Source organism: Sceloporus undulatus, chromosome 1 (genome assembly GCF_019175285.1).
Source record: "Sceloporus undulatus isolate JIND9_A2432 ecotype Alabama chromosome 1, SceUnd_v1.1, whole genome shotgun sequence".
In the NCBI taxonomy this organism is placed as follows: domain Eukaryota; kingdom Metazoa; phylum Chordata; class Lepidosauria; order Squamata; family Phrynosomatidae; genus Sceloporus; species Sceloporus undulatus.
Genome location: NC_056522.1, coordinates 19,441,177 through 19,460,371, shown reverse-complemented (window position 1 = coordinate 19,460,371; position 19,195 = coordinate 19,441,177). Strand labels below are relative to the sequence as shown.

Genomic DNA, 19,195 nt, shown 5'->3' with positions numbered 1-19,195 from the left:
TTCAATGGGAAAAGCGCTTCGGGTTACGAAATTTTCGGCTTACGAAAAAAATAGCGGAACGAATTAATTTCGTAACCCGGGGTACCAGTGTATCATGCTTTGTGACATGACCAGAGCCTGTCCCCATCACATTGCAATTGGTTGTCCTTAGATCTCAACTCCAGCTCTGAGATGGGACCTGGGATAGTCCTGATCTGGCAACTCGAACAAACATACATATCTGTATTCTAGGAATTTTGTATTCTTTCTTCCAAGGAGTGGAGTACTTTCTGTTAAAAAGTCACAGCTACAAACACCCTGATAAAGATCACTTTATCAGTGAACACTTTATCAGTGATCAGCTGGAAGTATCTCACAAATGAAAACTGGGACACATGTAGCCAAACATCGTCAGAGTGTGGTCAAGATGGCAAAAGTTATTCATGAGGAGGAACACACAAGAACACACTGGAAGATGCTGCAGCAGTTTGCTTTTGTCTGAGTCTACTGGGAATGCCTCCTCTCTTGCTTCTCCAAATTACCGTATATACTCATCTACAAGTCAAAAAATTTAAGGCCAACATGGGCTCCAAAATCCTAGGCAGACATATATATGGGTCAAGATGGTAATACTTCTCCATATGCCTTGGAAAAGCTGTGGAGAAGGGAGGGAGGAGAGAGAGAGGAGAGAAATCGGAGGTCTGTGTCCCCATTTGTCCAAGCCATTAGCCTTGGGAAAAGTTGTGGGGAAAGGAGAGAAACTGGAAGTCTGTGCCTCCTTTTTTTTTTTTTTTTTTTGTAAGCCATCAGCCTTGGAGAAAGTTGTGGGAAAGGAAGGGAAATTGGAGGTTTGTGTCCACATTTTCATGCCCAGACTGTGACCCCTCCATTTAGATCCTTTGTTACATGTCCCTGAGTTTTGTCCTCAACTTGTCCACAGGCCATATCAAAATCCATGATTTTGCCCCCCCCCAAACCTGCCCTCCATCCTATGGAGTTTGCTGGGGGTCACCAGAGCTCTCTGAGGAGGCTAAAGATCTTACAAAAGTACAAATCCCAGAATTTCATTGCATCAAGGCTTGTATTAAAGTGGTGTCAAACTGCATTTATTCTGCAGTGTAGATGCAGCCACAGTAAGCTGAAGACAAAGGGGGAAATGGGATGATGAGAGAGAAAGTGGGGCATTTGAAAATGAAAATGAGGCAACAAACAATTTTTCAGGATTATCCTTGCCAAATCGGGACAACTGAAGGGTATGTAAGAGCATCAACAGTAGCAACAGGGAAAGCACAATCTATAGGTAAGTGTGGCAATTATTTGTGGTGAGTGGGATAGGCTTGAAGTAATGCATATATATGTGTGGAGGTGGCGAGACATAACTGGGTGCTGTACCTAAACCCCAGGGGAAGACACAGGTTGTATACTCTTGTTCTGGAAATAAATTTGTGTGCAGCTTCTCTCTGCAAGAGACTTAGGGAATGAGTAGGAAATTCAGCACAGAAGCGTCTCCTTTTTAGAAGTTTCAAATTAGTATGCCAGTGTAGCCCCCAAGGATTATAACTGATCTAACATTTATCTGTAATTGAAATGCAGAAATGTAAAAGGAGTAGGGGAAGGGGGAAAAAGACTTGCCTTAGCTGTCTTTAAATTTACTGACTAACATTTCTGTGAAATACTCTTGTTTTCACCTGCCTGGTGGAAGAAAGACATATGGAGATGGAAAAGGGAAAAATGAAAGGTATCAGATGCTTTAGGTGAAGGGCAGAAGGGGTAGAAAATCAAATCTACATAGAAATATCCCACTGGTTATATAAGGCAGTTATAAGATCATAGTATTGGAAAGGACATTAAAGGCTATCTTGTCCAGCTCTCTTTCATCCCTGTGAGATACACATTCAACATCTGTGTAAAACTTCCAGTGAAGGAGAGTCTACCACCTCCTGAGGTAATCTATAACATTGTAAAAAAAAAAAAAATGTTATCATCAGGGAGTTCTTCCTAAAATGTAGCCAAAATCTCATTTCCTGTAATTTGAATTCATTGAGTTTGGTCTTATGTGAAGCAGTAGAAAAACAAGATCACTCCATCTGTCACATGTCAGCCCTTCAGATTTTCCACATGATAACTATCATATTACTTCTATCATATTACCCCCTCTGAACAAATCTTGCCAATAAAACCTTGTGGTAGGGTTGCCATAAGTTGAAAATGATTTGAAGGCACACAGTGACAACAAAACATACCCAACTCTTCCAGATCCAAATCCATTAACCATTCATTGTAGTGTATTGTCTCCAGACCCTTCACCATCTTGATCACCCTTCTCTGGACATGTTCCAGCATGTCAATATCATTCTTGAAATCTGATGTCCAGAAAACACAATTGGACATGATATTCCCTTGATCTGGACATTATATTCCTGTTGATGAAACCTAGAATTACATTGATTTTTTTTTTTTGCCACCACATCACATGGCTGACTCAAGTTGATCTTGTGTTCTGACATCCCCTAAATCTTTTCATATATCAAGCCATGTGCCACCCATTCTTTACATGTGCTTCTTTATTTTTCTTGCCTAAAATGAACTGACAGGCCAGAAATTGCACCAAAGCTGCGCTCCAGTCCTTAGGACTGTTCAGAGAAGCGTTCACAGGCATTGCTATTTGATGCTCTTTTGTTGCCTGTTTTATTGAATCATTTCCTGTATTGCTATGTATTTTATCCTACTAGAGAGGCTGGCTAGCTCCAACAGGCCTCCCTGGAAGAAGATTAACTATCCATTAAGAAGCCAAGCCCTCCCTCCAGTCCATCTCCCCTGATCAGAGGTAGAGAAGAACTGCTGGCCCTCATCCCTTTCCCCACCACCACTCCCTTCTCCTTTTGTGTCATGTCTTTTTAGATTGTAAGCCTGAGGGCAGGGAACCGTCCAATTAAAAAGATTGTATGTACAGCGCTGTTTACAGCGCTTCATAAATAAAGGTTAATAATTAATAATAATAATAATAATAATAGACTGGAGTATGGCTTTGGTGTAGATTCCGTCCTCTTAGGACGAATGCATCATTTAAAATGCATACCTCCAAAGTGACCCAAAGCAGCTTTATTTTTGCCTGTTTGTTTGGACCCTCACTTTATTTTAGGCAAGAAAAATAAGAAGCACACATAAAGAATAGGTGACCCGAAGCAACTTGATGTATGACACAAAGCAGCTTTATTTTGGCCTGTCTGTTTGTGCCCTAAGTGAACCAAACGTTATCCATTGATTCCCCCCTGCCTCCAAAAGTAAGATAAAGTAATATACAGTTGGCCATCTGTATTCACGGATTCTGCATCCATGGATTCAGCCATCCATGGTTTCAAAATATTTAAGCTCCCCCGTCACACAGCAAAACATGATTTTGCCGTTTTATATAACAGGTGCCTATTTACTAGGCCATTGTATATACTGGGACTTGAGCCTCCACAGATTGTGGTATTCAGAGTGGGTGCAGGAACCAAACATCAGCAGATACCAAGGGCCCACTGTAAAAGCAACAGGCAACTTAGTATGTAATGCAACAAGTTGCTTATTAAAAAATGAGTAATGAGTAAAAGCCACCATGGTTCCCATATTAGTAGAAAGGCAGGCTATAAATCCAATCAACAAATCAATCAATGTAACAAATTATATTTTAAATACTGCAGTGAGTAACAGGAACTTTTAAAAAGAAATTTTGCATGTTTTGCTTTTTCCCCTACAAGTGAATAGCTAGCATTAATAACTCATGGGCAGATATGCTCCACTTGGTGATGATAATGTAGTGTGGGATAGGGGGCCTCTCCTAAAATGCCCTGCATACTGCTGAGAATACTTAAGAGCTTAATTTCTTGTCAAGATTCATGGTAGCTGGGGTTTCATATGTACCCCAACACAAATCAAAATACCATATACATTGCAAAAGTTGCACATCGCCATGCTCAAAATGTGAACTTCTTAGAAGCATGTCATTCACTGAAAAAACAGTTTTTGAATACACAGTCTAATATTTTATGTATGTACAAACAAACAAAAACAAGCTTCATTTATATACCGCTTCATACCGCCTAAGCAGTGTCTAAGCAGTTTACAACTGTAAGCTAATTTGCCCCCAACAATCTGGGTACTCATTTTAGCGACCTCGGAAGGATGCAAGCCTGAGTCAAGCTTGAGCCTTTTCTCTGGTCTTGAACTCGCAACCTTGTGGTTTTGAGTGAGTGGCTGCAGTACAAATAACCTGAAGGCATCAGATCTTGTCTGATTTTGGAAGCTAGGCAGGGTTAGGCCTGGTTATTACTTGGAAGGGAGTTGTGTGCCTTCAAGTTATTTCCAATTTATGATGACCTTAAGGCAAACCTATTACACAGTTTTCCTGGCAAGATTTGTCCAGAGAGGGTTTGCCTTTGACTTTCTTTGTGCGTAGGAGAGTGTGACCTACTCAAAGTCCTGCAGTGGGTTTCCATGGCTGAGTGGGAATTCAAATCCTGCGTAATAGTCCACCACTGAAACCACTACTCCACACTGGCTCTGTACTGCCAAGGAATATCATATCCTGTAGGCTATGTTCAGAGGAAAGCAATGGCAAACCACCTCTGAGAACTCCTTGTGTAAGAAACCCCTATAAAATTAATGAGATTTCCATAAAATCAGCAGGTAATTTGAATGCACATACTTTTTAAAGAGGAGAAATAAATAAATAATGACATATTGCCCTTCACCCTTGAGATAAAAACAACACATTTGTTTTCAGGGACATTTGTTGTTTGTGTTTAATAACTGTTTTCTTTCTTTCCCCCCATTTGTCTTGACTATTGAGCATATGTTTCAAGGAGCTTCAGAAGTACACCAAGTCCTTATTTCCTAATCTGGTGGAGTCATGAACTCAAGAAACTCTGTGTATGGAATTTCTATTGTGCCTTAACTCTTCTGGAGTTAAATGGTGTTATTTGCAGGTCAGCCACTTGATGCATCCATACTGCATGGGTGGGAGGTTTGAGTTTTAGAACTGGTTGCCAATAGACGCATGAGTTCAAGACAAATAAAAGCAACAGATACTTAATGTCTAGAGTTGACTGCCACAAGATGTGGCAGTGTCTGCTGACACAGATGGCTTCCTTAGAGCTGAAAGCAAAAAGATGTTCAAAATGTTCTACCCTCTCTCAGGGTAGACAAATGGGGGATTTTTTTTTTTTGAAAGAGAGAAATTGTTCTTGGGCAATTAGTAGTAGCACTAGCACAATATCTTTCTCTCTCTCCCCCCCCCCCCCCGATTGCTTTTTCCAAGTGGTAGTAAGAGCAATTATTTTGACAACCAGACTACTGTTTTGAACCATCTAAAATAACCTGGAGAAAATTCTGCAAAATTTCCCCTGTCTAGGATGGGGTGAATGAGAAAAGGGGGAAAAATCTCAGAAATTCTCTCTGGAAAAAGTATTATGTGAATTTTTGGCTCAGCTGAGTGGATTTAGGTCAGACTGACAGCTTCACCTGTGGCTCCAAGGCTGCTTTTGTAGCCCACATGCCCTCATGATGGCCTCTGGATGAAAATCATCATCATCATCATCATCATCATCATCATCATCGGGTCCTTTCTGCTCATAGAGTCCTTCAAGAACAGCAGTTTTTGCGCTGAGGAGGTCACAGAAAACTCCAAGCCATGCATTTGTTGACTTGGCCATTTTTTCTATGAATGTTTCTAATATTTTAGCAAGGCCTTGCTCAGTAAGGAAGTATGTGTTTGTGAATCAGACCAGGCCAGCATTTGATTAAACAAAACTTTGTTCTCCCTATCTTTAATGTTTTGAAGAGGACAAGGCAGACATGACTGAACAAAACTGCTTGTAAAAATGTCTCAGTGATAAATTTTGTTCTATCAGGGCATAACTCACTTTAAAGGATGTGCTGTCAAGGAAACAGTGAATTTTTAAGAATTGTTTCTTGGAGGTAAAATGGGGTAAGACAGTCAACACTGGAGGTCATCTATTGAGACTTTTTGTTTAGGCTTCTCAGCATCTCTGTCTAGACTCAATAGTTACCAGACTGGAGATGCTGACTATCTCCTGCAACCTTGATTTTTGGTGACGCTTATAAGAACATTTCAAATTATCAAGGACAGGGAATTTGTCTAACAACTGTCAATATCTTTTTCAAACTCCAGGACTCCAGAAGACCTGAGTCCTGAGTGCAGTCTGCCCATCTAAAAATCTGAACATATGACAGAGGGTCAACATTTGTTCCTGTCCCATCTGCCAATCAAAACCAAAAAATGGAATGGGATTGTAGGAAGCAGCCAAAATGGGTGTGTGATAGGGCTGCCAGATTTCAGAGTGGTGCCTGGAGTGCCTAGTTTTTGTGGATAGTTTCCAAGTGGCATGTGAGGGGTTTAAATTTTCCAGTTTTGATGGAGTCAGTTCCAGCCAAGAGACAAGGCTGCATGCAAATGTTTGCTCAGGCAGAGAGCTTCTAGCTGGCTGTGCAGCTGGCTGCACTTTGCAAAGGTTAATAGTTTTAAGTGTAGTGTTTCAATTTGCAAAGGCACTTAATTTCAAGTTTGGTCCAGAAATCTTAGGGCCTGAAATGAATGGGTGAGCATCTTGCTTACTGGCTCAAGAAATACTTGCATAGTTTTGACTGGCCAACGTAGGCTAAAGGTTGCTTGACACTAGGGCTAGATAACATACAACCTATGGGCAGCATCCAGTCCCACACCCAATTTTGTGTCCCCAAATCTTCCCGAAATCACCCTGCTGTTTCTTCATTTTGTTTAATAAAGAGGAAAATTTCACTCTTAGGAACCTCAAAGAATCTTGATTCTCCTTTAAACTCCTAACCTACACCTAGTTTTGACTCCCTCCCCTGCCCAGTTTTTCTAGGAAACCTGAACTGAGTTTCCACACATCTCTGGTTTTGGAAGGAAATGGGGTCCATTGGGAAAGAGGACCATCAAATAGGCCCTGTACACTCTCAAATTCCCTATATGGAGACCATTTCCATGAATCGTCCAGGAGATTCAGCCTAGACAAAAAAGAGGAACATTATTCACATGGTGTATAGTAAAACTATGAGATTTTCTTCTACAAAATGTAGCCATGTCCACCACCAAGGATGGCTGTAAGACAGGAATGGGGAAAGTGTGGACCACATATCCCTAAAAATGTCAAAAGTGCCCAATTGTGCCCGCTCTTGGGGTCACTTTGCCAATTTAGAGGCCCGCTGGTCTTGGATGTTTCCCCCCCCTTCTTTAAAAAGATAGATAAACTCTTGGGGGATGAGGCTCTCAAAGGTATCATTCTGATTGAATATTGCCTCCCATATGAGAAGCCATATACATCTCAATACCGTTTGTTAATAAATATGAATAAAAGGGCACTGTTGTGTTCATGTCCTGATTGGCATCTGACTGGCCACTCTGGGAATGGAATGCTTGACTATGCAGCCTGTTGGTTGTCTTACGTCTTTCTTTTTTGTTTATGGAGAAAATTATCTATACCCCACATCCTGCATGTAATAAGAGGCTGTCAATAAATTGTTTTAGTACTTGCAATACCTTTCCTCTAAAGAGTGCAGCATATGGTTGCTGGGGAAAATAAAGGCCAGCCCTGTCCCTTTAATGGTTGGATGGAACAAAAACCAGTCATTATTTGTGTGATAAGCAACACCTGCTGAAATTTCTTCTTTTAAATAACCATTAAAGTGTTAGGAGCCCTGTGCTTTATCTAATGTGGTAACCTAGCTCATAGTGTCATATCTATGTTACAGTAATAGAATACCTTCTTCTGGTCCAAGTTCATTGTCAGTTTTGACAGTAACAGTAGAGATACTGAATCGATTGGCTTTACCTCCAGGAGCCCTGGTGGCGCTGTAGTTAAATGCCAGTCCTGTAGCCACAAGGTTGTAAGTATGATTCCAGGGCTCCAGGATGATTCACCCTTCCATCCTTTTCTAGGTTAGTAAAATGAGTACCCAGCTGGTTGGGGGCAATTGGCTCACAGATTGTAAACCACTTAGAGAGTGCTGAGTTCACTATGAAGTGGTATAGAAACGTAAATGCTATTGCTAAAATGCTCCATGCTGACTCAACACTCAAAAAATAATTCAGTGGAGCTACTCTTGCAGATACTAAGTGACCCTCCATTTTGTTTTAGTGACAGTGTGAGATTGGTTAGGCTGAGAGACAGCAACTGCTCCATGGCTGATACATGCTTTTGAGTACAGATTTTCTGAGAATTCTGTCTAGTATTCTGTCCCGCCTCGATCCAGTGGGAGAGGTGGGGAAAATATAAATAAAATTATTATTATTATTATTATTATTATTATTATTATTATTATTATTCTACACTGGTATGCATAATGCATATTCTCTCTCTCTCTCTTCTACATCCCACCCCATATATTTGGAGATAAAAAGATAAAGTGCTCATTTCTGTTACTAAGCTGAAGAGTCAGCATTGTCAGAGACTATTCTATGGTCATGTAGCCAGCATGATTGCACAGAACGCTGTTTACCTCCCCACTGGAGTGGTACCTATTTATCTACTTGCATTTGCATGCTTTCGAACTGATAGGTTGGCAGAAGCTGGGACTAGTGATGGGAGCTCATTCCATCATGTGGCATCGGGGCCTCGAACTGCCAACCTGCCAATCTTGCAATCAACAAAGTCAGCGTCTTAACCATTTGACCACCACATCCCCATTGTAGATACATTAACATTATTTCTGTCAGGCATATTCAGTTTCCTACAAACATGTGATGTGCTCACAGATAACAAAGTCTCTTTAACTTTCAGTGTAATTCACAAAACTAATTTTATTCCATGAACAGCTTATATACATGAGATTGACGTGTACTATTCAATAAACACGGATGTGGTGGCTTAGTGGGTAAGACACCAATTCTGACAATTGGAAGTTTGGAAGGTTGGTAGTTCGAGGCCCTAGCATTACATGATGGGGTGAGTTCCTATTCCTAGTCCCAGTTTCTGCCAAACTAGCAGTTTGAAAGCATGCAAATACAAATACATAAACAGGTACCACTTTGGTGAGAAGGTAACAGCATTCAGTGCAGTAGTGCTGGCCACATGACCCACAGAGTAGTCCTCAGACAACACTCTTGGGAAGTTGAAGGCTTTCATGGCCGGCATCCATGTTTTTTTGTGTGTTTTTCGGGCTCTGTGGCCACGTTCTAGAAGATTTTCTTCCTGATGTTTTGCCAGCATTTGTGGCTGGCATCTTCAGGGAACGCTTTCCTGGAAAAAGTATGTATATATATAATGTGTGAGCCTGGGAATGCAGGATTAATTTGCATGTGTATTGTTCTGTGCTGATGGCAGGCCTCAGACTGGGGCTTAGTAACACTCTTAGGCTTAGTAACAGAGATGAGCACCACCACCTGCAGTCAGTTATGACTAGACATTCATGTCAAGGGACTACCTTTATCTTTACTATTCAATAAACAGCATATATTTAATTCTTCAGCTGAAATCCATCAAGGTTTTTCTAAAAGGTATAGGATCCAGATAGCAGCTATGGGGATGGCAAAATGAGAGCATTGTCCCCTGTAGAAAGGATGCCCCCCAACAAAAATTTCCTTCAGTTCTCAAATTTCTAGCATTGCAGTAACTTAAAATGCTTTCACTTGAACCTTCAGAAATACAGTGCAGGGATACAAAGAAAATGGGTAGGCAGTATCAATATAATATATACTCATCAAATGTAAGAGTGGTAGGTGTGAATGATTTTCAGCGTCTCACTGTCTGCAATGCTAGAAATTTGAAGAATGAAGAAAACATTCATGGGGTTATAATTCTTATGAAGGGCACATGTCTTCATTCCCACCTCCCCACTTCATATCTACAACCCTGGATGGGATTACACTCATCCCTGATAACTCCAACAGATTTAATTGGCATTAAAAAAGGTTAACAGGTGATCACAGGAAACCATTTCTTCCCTTCATCTTTTACAGAGCACTGGATTTTTATTGCATTGTAACAGCACTCATGGAACAAATCCTTCAATGGGTGATCTTGTTCAAAGATATGATTACAGAAAGAACAAGACAGCATCAAGAATGATCACAATCACTAAAATAATTTCCATGAATTGTAAAAGTCTATTTCCTCCTCTCAAGCTCATTCTATGGTTGTTTAAAACCTAATCCCCCCTTTCATAGTCAGTCTTTGGTCAAAGTCAGCGCACTGAGCCAGCTCATTTATTTATGCTGTTTGTTTCACACACATTCTCACTCCCATCATGACTATCAATCCAATGTAGAAGGTAATGCTTGATTCTTGAAACCTTATTTAATAACAAAAGTGATGTACGAGGAGTGGGAGAGCTTTCTGCTTGAGGTTTACAGTGCTTTCTCTAATTCTGTGGATGGGTAACTGTAGCTATATCTGCACTGCAGAAATAATGCAGTTGGACTGTCATGGCTCCATGCTATGGAATCATAGGATTTGTAGTTTGTTATGGCATCAGAGCTGTCTGACACAGAGGGCTGAATAGCTAACAAGACTAGGAAGCCCTGAATTCCATAGCATAGCACCCAGTTTGTTGGGGGGGATTGGTTTACAGATTGTAAACTGCTTAAAGAGTGCTAAGTTCACTATTAAATGGTATATAAATATAAATGCTATTGTGCTGTACAGTACATACAAAGTGGTGTCAAACTGCATTGTTTCTGTAGTGCAGATGCAGCCTGTGACAGATCCAGAAGCCATATTTTTTGCCTCTGGAACCTTCCAAAGGCCAGAAAGACTTCCAAAAATGTCCCCAAAGAAAAACTAAAACCCAGAAATGGCCAGAAGACCACTTCTTGGTTTGAAAAATTGGTATTTTTTTTAAGGTTAAGCAATGCATCCCTGCAATCTATTGAAAAAATGAATTGTCACTACTTGAGGCTCCAGGAAGGGCAAGTCACCCACTTTTGGGGCCAGAAAAAGAGTACTTTAGGGAGTTTGAGGGACCAAGGGAGACTTGAGGGCAGTAAAGGTGGCTTTGAGGCTTCATTTGCTCACCCCTGCTCTATCCTTGATATGTCTTACACGTTTGGGATTTCAATGGGATTTACTTAAAATAAGGGTACCCAGGACCACAGTCATAGGGTTGTAGCCAGTGGTGTCCAACCACCAGCTGACTGTATGCATTCCCTTCTTCTCAGCAATCTTCCATGCACCACCCAGAGATGCTACAGGGGGATTTGATAGAGGGAAATCCTGTCGCAACAGTAGACATTCATTCATATGTGTGTAGATGTAGGTCATAAGTAGTCTAGCCTAGCCTTTCTTGATGTGGTGCTTTCTAGTTGTGTTGCTTGTTACCTCCCATAATCTTCTTTCAACATAGAGAATGGGGATGGTCAGAGATATCATGCAGTATATTTGGAGGGTGCTAGATGAGGGCGATAGTGGTGATTATTACCATTATTGTTACTATTATTTCATTTATATCCCACCTTTTTCCCAGAGCTGAGTCTCAAGGCAACTTACATATACTCCAGTTGCCCCATTTGATTAATCCTCTGCCACCCCACTTTTTCAGCTGCTTTTTCAATTTCCCAGTTTTCCTCTGCTCCTCCCACTTTTCCTCTTAGTCCTCAGCTTACTTTTAATTGCCGCAAATAAAGTTTAAAATGCAATGTAGTTTGTATTCAGTTAACTCAACATGGGGGAGAAGAGAGGGGAGGAGAGGATAGGAGAGGAAGGGTGAAATCTTGCCTCTCCCAGGAGGTTCTGACAAAAGCCAACTGCTCTAGCCACTCATAGTCTGTTTTTCCTCGTAAATAATTTTTATTCTCTTGACCACACCCATCTATTGCTTGGACACATGTGTCCTGCTTTTAATTTGAGAAATCTTGGTGGGTACGAGCTTACACAAATAAAAAAAAAGAAATATAAAAACATTTTTAAAAGTTCTGCTTAAAATTCTACCAAGTTATCCACAGCATTAAAGCCATTTAAGCAAATCCTTAAAAAAAAAAAATCAAACAAACCAAAAGCTTTGATATGTGGAATATTGAGCCAATCCATTCCCAAAGAAAAATATAATTCTATCCTAATTATGGGTGGAATAATTATGTTAGATTTAAGTTAATATATAATTTAAGTACCTTTGCCTAAGTACCCAAAAGACAGCAGATCCCATCTGATCTTGCAAGCTAGCCAGGGTCACTTGGATAGGAGATGTCAACAAATACCAGGTGATATAGGATATATAGAGAAAAGAACTCCGAGGAAGTGTGTTCCACTGTCGAACAGCTCTTACTGTCAGGAAATTCTTCCTAATGTTGAGGTGGAATCTCTTTTCCTGCAGTTTGCATCCATTGCTCCGGGTCCTAGTCTCTGGAGCAGCACAAAACAAGCTTGCTCCCTCCTCAATATGACATCCTTTCAAATATTTAAACAGGGCTATCATATCACCTCTTAACCTTCTCTTCTCCAGGCTAAACATCCCCAGCTCCCTAAGTCATTCCTCATAGGGCATGGTTTCCAGATCCTTCACCATTTTAGTTGCCCCCCTTTGGACACGCTCCAGTTTCTCAATGTCCTTTTTGAATTGTGGTGCCCAAAACTGGACACAATATTCCAGGTGGAGCCTGACCAGAGCAGAATACAGTGGCACTATTACTTCTCTTGATCTAGACACTATACTTTTATTGATGCAGCTTAAAATTGCAATGGCCTTTTTTAGCTGCCGCATCACACTGTTGACTCATGTTCAACTTATGGTCTACTTGGACTCCTAGATCCCTTTCACATGTACTTTCATGCTTAATTCATGACAGCCAGAACATTGTGGGGGTTTTAGTGCTGGAAAAGGACTCTGGGAGACCAGGGGTGAAATCCTTGCTCAGCCAAGGAAACCCACTGGGTGATCTTGAGCAAGCCCCACTTTCTCAGCCTCAGAAGAAGGTAATGGCAAATCTCCTATGGATAAATCTTACAAAGAAAACGCATTGATAGGCTTGCCACAGGTTGGAGATGACTCGAAAGCACATAACAACAAATACTTACTTTATAGGTGCTATGTACTTGCTAGAGGAGGGGATGTAACTAAGGTTTAATTCTTTGCCAATTTCCCTTTTGAAGGAAGCAACAAGTAATTTTAAACAATTTTCCTGTAAGAAAGTCTTTTAAAAACTGCAGCTTTCAATAATTGTGTGCAGTTTGAGATTTATTCTGTACTCCCCCAAAAAATCATATATGACTGTTTTGTGCAGAAAACTTTTTCTGTGAAGAAATAGGCTACATACAATATTTAGAAAAGAATTAAAAAAAATGCTGCTTTTTTATGAAAAACAACCATAATGCAAATTTTGTGTAAATCCATCTCAAACTGTGAAGATTCTTGTTAATGTAGGAATCTTCTTCCCACTCTCTTTCAGCACTCAATAAAGCCATTTTTCAACCTCTTCCTCCCCAATGTTTCTAAATTAAATACGTTATCCAGGTATTGTGAGTATTGTGAGTATATCAAAACTTTTCAGAGTGCTGCCAGCCACTCAGAAGGCATTGGTTGCATCACACTGCAGAAATAATCTGGTTATGGCTCAGTGATATGGAATTCTAGGAACTGTCATTTTGTGAAACACTTCACCTTCCCTGTCAGAGAGTTCTGGTGCCACAACAAACTACAACTCCCAGAATTCCATAGCATTCAGCCATGGCAGTAAAAGTGGTGTTAAAACTGGATTATTTCTGCAATGCAGATGCAGATATTGTGCTGGCAATTATAAATACTTTGCAAGTGTTCTTTGCTGAATATTATGGCGCACATGCTCTCTGCTTATTAGGGGGTTGATTAATAACCATTTTCTATCTCTCCTTGCTCCCATCTGCCTTTCTTCCAATTCTGGATTGTTGAATGATTAGTTTCACAGAGGACTAGATAAGAGAAATGGATGAGAAGACCTAATGCTCCTTTTTAAAAATGGATGAAAGAGAAAAGAGCAGCCACTACAGTTTAGCTTAAAATTAGATCTGAAGCAGACTTTGGGGTTCCTGCTTAGGTGAACCATCTAAGGAATTTCAGAGCAAGGACGACAGAGTTTGTGTAAGTATTAACCACATTTTATATGCTATAAATGGTGAAGTCAATTTCTTTATCAGGCAGACTATGACAGGGCAAAAGAAGTTTTATGAATGCTCTAGGGAAATGTGCCAAGAAAGTTTCATATTCCTAGATTTTGGCTGCTGTAACACTGCAGAATTAATGCAGTTTGACACTGCTTTAACGGTCATGGCTCCATCCTATGGAATCCTAGGATTTGTAGTTTGTTGTGGCACCAGATCTCTTGCAGAGAAGGCTAGATATCTCACAAAACCATAATTCCTAGAATTTCATAGCATTGATCCATGGCGGCTCAAACTACATTAATTCTGCAGTGCAGATCTAGCCAAAGAGAATGGGGAGGGGACCCAAAATCTATGTAAGTTTATAGTTAGTAACAGTGATATATAAAGTATATGAAAAATGTATGAATACAAACAGAATGTGCAAGACAACACTGCAGTGTATAGTGCTTCTTTCAAAACTCCAACCTACCAGCCAGCCATGCCCTCTCCCGGAATACTCCATTCCATTCATTCCATTCCATTCCATCCCTCCTTCTCCCTTTATTTCCTTCTCCTTGTCTTTTTATTTGATCATCCAAAAGTCAGACAGGCAGTGTGTGGCCACTTGAGTGTGCTCAGTCCCCACTGGGCTTTTTGCTTTTCCACTTTATAATTCCTCTTTCTAGCACTTTGTCAAACCTGTGGGTTCCCTCAAGACTTAGGATACCTTTCTCTTGTGTTGTGTATGGATAGTACTGTTCAGGCTACATGTGGATCCATGCTCAATGAATAAAATTTCTATTGACTAAAGTCCAATTATATATTTTCATACATCCTAATTATATAAGTCCATAAAGAAAGAAGTAGGTAAAAATATAGACATTTTTAAGAAAGAAAAATAGCAGCCTACTTGTGGTGTAATTAGTTTTTTCATTACTATTTGTATGACAGTCTTCTGCTCTAAAATACCTTTTAAAGTCGATGGTGTCTGTCATTACTTTTTGCACCTTCCCATTACAGGGGCCATAATAACTGCTCTGTATCCTGACTCAATCTCTCTGAGAGGTAGACTGAACATTTGTTGTAGTTTTTGGTTAAAAGTGACAAAACCCCATAATTTTTTTCCCTGTGATGACCCCCGCAGATTTAAACCCTGGTGGTAAATCTTTGTGTTAGAGAACTGGAGCAACATCTGATAAAGAACATTGGCTGTGTCAGTCTGTGGGAAAATAAATAGGAACGTTAAGAAACTGTCTTGCAGTTGAAGAATCCAGCACATGGAGCTGTCTCTATTTATTCTCATTAGTTGTGCTAGTACTGTTCACTCCATAAGGACCATTTGCTCTTTTGTTTGGACTTTATCTAAGATTCCTTTTGGAAACATCACAAAGTTCACAAAGTACTTTTTTTTATTATCAGAAAGCAAACCACTCACTCCTCACTAAGAGAAATGGGGAAAAATGTTTCTCCGTGTAGAATTTGGTAACTAGCTACTGCTATCCTAATGAAAATGCCAGGCTCTGAAAACAACAAAGTGAATGTTCTTTATCAGATGGAATATTGGGGGGGAACCCCCCATCACAATTAAACTGGCTACACTTTAGCACAAAAACTCTGCTTAGTTTCAGCTGCATCGAAGCAACAGCATTTTGAGAGGCAGTGTTGGGCACTTTCATCTAAAGTACTTGGGGAACACTTGCTGCCATCAAGAGAAAAAACTTTGGCAGAACTAATCTTAGCTGGGTGATTGCAAAATGCTTTTGGGGAAGGGAAGAACAGGTCAAGGGTTGCTGTGGTTCTGGAGGAGTTGAGCATCCCTCTTAGAAGGCCTTCATCATTGGCCAGATGTTTTAGACAAGGAGCTCCTTCCCCCTGCAAACAAGAGCAAAGCCTGCGATGTCATTTGGCACTGTTTCTTTGCTTGCTTTTCCCCTTCCTTACTCACAGTTCTGTGGAATTCCTGGGGATGTCCTGTGGCACGGCGGTCACCTTGTTCTCCTGGCAGATAAAGGCCATCCTTTCTGTGCATTGGCAGAGGGGATGTTGGCACCCTGAGCGAGTCCCCGAGGGAAGCAGCAACAGCATCAGGGTGAGGTAAAGCAGAGCCATCCTTGCCTTTACATTGCCCTCTCCTCAGTCCACTGAAATGACAGGCTCCTCCTTGCTTCATACTCACGTTCTCTCACTTCTCTGAAACCACGCCTCAAAGGCCTGTGGAGAGTCACATGGCATTCAAGGGATGGCTTCTCTGTCTCAGTGCTTTTCAGACTGTCTGATATGGGGGACCAGCATTGTTTTTCCCCAGTGTGCCAGGAACGAGTTGTATATTTATGCCCTTTGGGTACAAAGAATCCTTTCTTTCCCCAAAGGTTGCCAAGGATCAATAACCAATGGCTCAGGAACTAACACCAGTTCACTTGGAGCTAGTTCAGGGACGACCAGCTCCATATGGCCTACACTCTGTCAGGGTCTCCCAGAGAAGATGGAAACAAAAGTGGGGGGGGGGGGGAGATGAGGACAAATCTAACTCTTCCAGTGAAATTTCCTTATAGTCCCCAAATTTCTAGCATTGCAGACACTGGGGCATTGCAAATTATGTACACCTAGAACTCTTACTTGTGTGGTGTTTGCATTTTCTCTGTAACATTGTGTGCCCCTTTCTTTGGATGCATAAACTGTTTTTCAAATTATTGCAATGCTGGAAATTTGAAGAGTGAAGGGAACTTTCAGTGGGGAAGGAACATTCTTCTTTGGGGAGAATGTCCTCATTTTGCCCCTCCCCTCAGTAGCTACACTCCTCCGGTGGAGGGATGATGCATTTGTTAATAAACACATTCTTGTGTAGTTTTTTAAATAAATAAATAAATATGATGGTCGTGAAAAGTTTTTAAACATGTTTAGAGCTTTACTTTCTTGGGTTTGTTTTGCAGACAGACTTGCTGAAGATGTCCAGTGCTGTTAAGAGAATATAGCACTCTGGCTATGTTCAAAATTGTGTATGCCATTCTCACTTGGATTTTTGCTTCCTTCCAGTATGGTTTGCTCTCTGAGTGTAGTTGGACCACAGCTCCTATGATCCATAGCCAGAATAATGAATACTTGGGGATAATGGGAGGTGTACTTTGGGAGCATCTCGAGAGCCAGAGGTTCCTCATGCCTGCTTTAAGGGATCAAGTGTCTGTGGGTTCACAGAAGATAGAGGAGACTCCACTGTTGAATCTATGAGTGATTTGCAGCACAGTTTCTGATTCACATTTCTTTACAAGTAGCAACAAGATGACTTATTCTAATCAAATTAGACTGCTGAAATGAAGAAAGCCTGAAGGAATTACAGGACTGGATTTTCATGGAAAAAGACTGTTATAACAGTTCAGCCCTGGTAGTGAAAACAAAATCTGAGGCTCAATATGTGATTATTGGACATGCTGATCTTTACATCTAAATGCATGAATTTTGTAACTGGTTCTGGTTGGATCTTGAAATACTAATAAAAACAATAATAAACACATAATATAGATCTATATAACTTGGAGTCTTCCCACTCTAGATGAGAGAATGCAGAAGCATTTCTAAGGGGGTGTGGACTGCACTGGGTGGCACTTCAGAGGTGTCTGCTTTCCACTGTGGTGCGTGCTGCTGCACTTCTCTATGAGTAGGCTGGAACTCCCAGAAAAGGAAGGTCCTGGAAAGGATCTGGTCCACTTGCCTGGAGGTGGCAAGGAGGCCAGATGGGATGTTGTCAGCATATCACTGTGAACTCCTTGAGGCTTCTCCCACTACCAAATGGTGTCTGGACCCCTTTGGGATTTGTGAAAAAGGCAGGTAGACTGGAAAAAAACCAGGACATGGACAGTCCCTCCAACTGCCCCAGTCCATCAGCCATTAGTATCAAGTAAACCATAGCCTTTCTCTTCCATAGCAGCCTGATCTTCTCCTGAGGCACCATTAGCCTGGCAGCTCTGAGCCTGGAGGAGATACCAACCCTAGTGATAGAATCAAGCCAGAGAAAAGGGCTGTGGAGCTTATAGAGATGATGTTTTTAACAGGTTGAGGAGAAAAAAAGAAGATTGTGTCTAGTGAAACTGGTGGCCTGCATGCCAGTGGGGCTGATCACATCCTGAAAATAAACTCAGCACCTTGAATAGCTCTTTGAAAGTTCACACTAAGCCCCAGAACAGATTCAACCCCTGCTGTCATGGAACCCATCAGCTGCTGCAGGAGCCTTTTGGGAAATATTTTGGCCAGTGTGTACTGTTTTTAGTTTGAACATATGAACCTGCCTGCCTGACTTTGAAGATCTTTGCACGAAGACTTTCTCTCACCTTCACAGTCATGTTTGGTGAGAACATTGGTCACAATCTTCTCTGTGGCTGCTCTCAAATTCTGGAACTCCCTTCTATGAGAGGTTCAGTTGGCCCCCTCTCTGTTGTCTTTCCACCCAAAGACCTATTTATTTAGACAGGCCTTCAATTTTTATAAACTCATTAAAGCAAATGGACCTTTTAGTGGAATGTGTCCTATCTGTATTTTTTTTTAAATGTTTTTAACTTGTGTTTTTTAAAACAGAGTTGTGATTGAATTGTCTTTTAACTTTTGTATTCAGACTTTTTAGATTTAGTTTGTCTGAAATGTTTGGAATCCGCCTTGAATCTTGAGCAATGAGAAAGGTGGAATATCAATAAATAAATAAACAGGGAAAGTGTTTGGTCCTATGATAAAATGCTCCTTTAGATAAACAACATGTCCATAGATTAAAACTTGTTGTTATTGTTGTTGTATTTATTTACTTCTCACCTTTTCCCCAGTTTGGAATTCAAGTTTACAATAGTTCAAACAAACTAGTTAAAAGTTCACAGCATATAAATGTTAAAAAAAATAACTAAACCATCATAAAATTTGAAACCAGTTAAAACAAACTGAAACAAACACAACAAAGAAAGATCCAGCACATTATAAAAGGCCTGTTTCCCCTGAAACATTCATTCTCAAAGGTGTTCCAGAATAAAAAGGTTTTTACCTGTTTGTATTCATCTGAATGAGAAAGCTGGGGCTGAACTCTTCTCCTTGTCATCTTGATTTAATTTTGCATGGAATGTGTACTTGTTGTTTGGAGGCACATTCAAGTATGTGATACCATCACCTCA

At 40.6% G+C, this 19,195-nt stretch overlaps 1 protein-coding gene across 1 annotated transcript in view; it reads right to left on the bottom strand.

Moving 5' to 3' along the window:
- Positions 1–16,177, bottom strand: part of FSHR (follicle stimulating hormone receptor) — a 165,268-nt gene extending 149,091 nt beyond the window's left edge. The window contains exon 1 of the mRNA XM_042446165.1: positions 15,997–16,177. Within this exon, the coding sequence (XP_042302099.1) occupies positions 15,997–16,160 (164 nt within the window). The 5' untranslated portion in view covers positions 16,161–16,177. The remainder of the gene's footprint in view (positions 1–15,996) is intronic.
- Between the last annotated feature and the right edge of the window lie 3,018 nt (positions 16,178–19,195).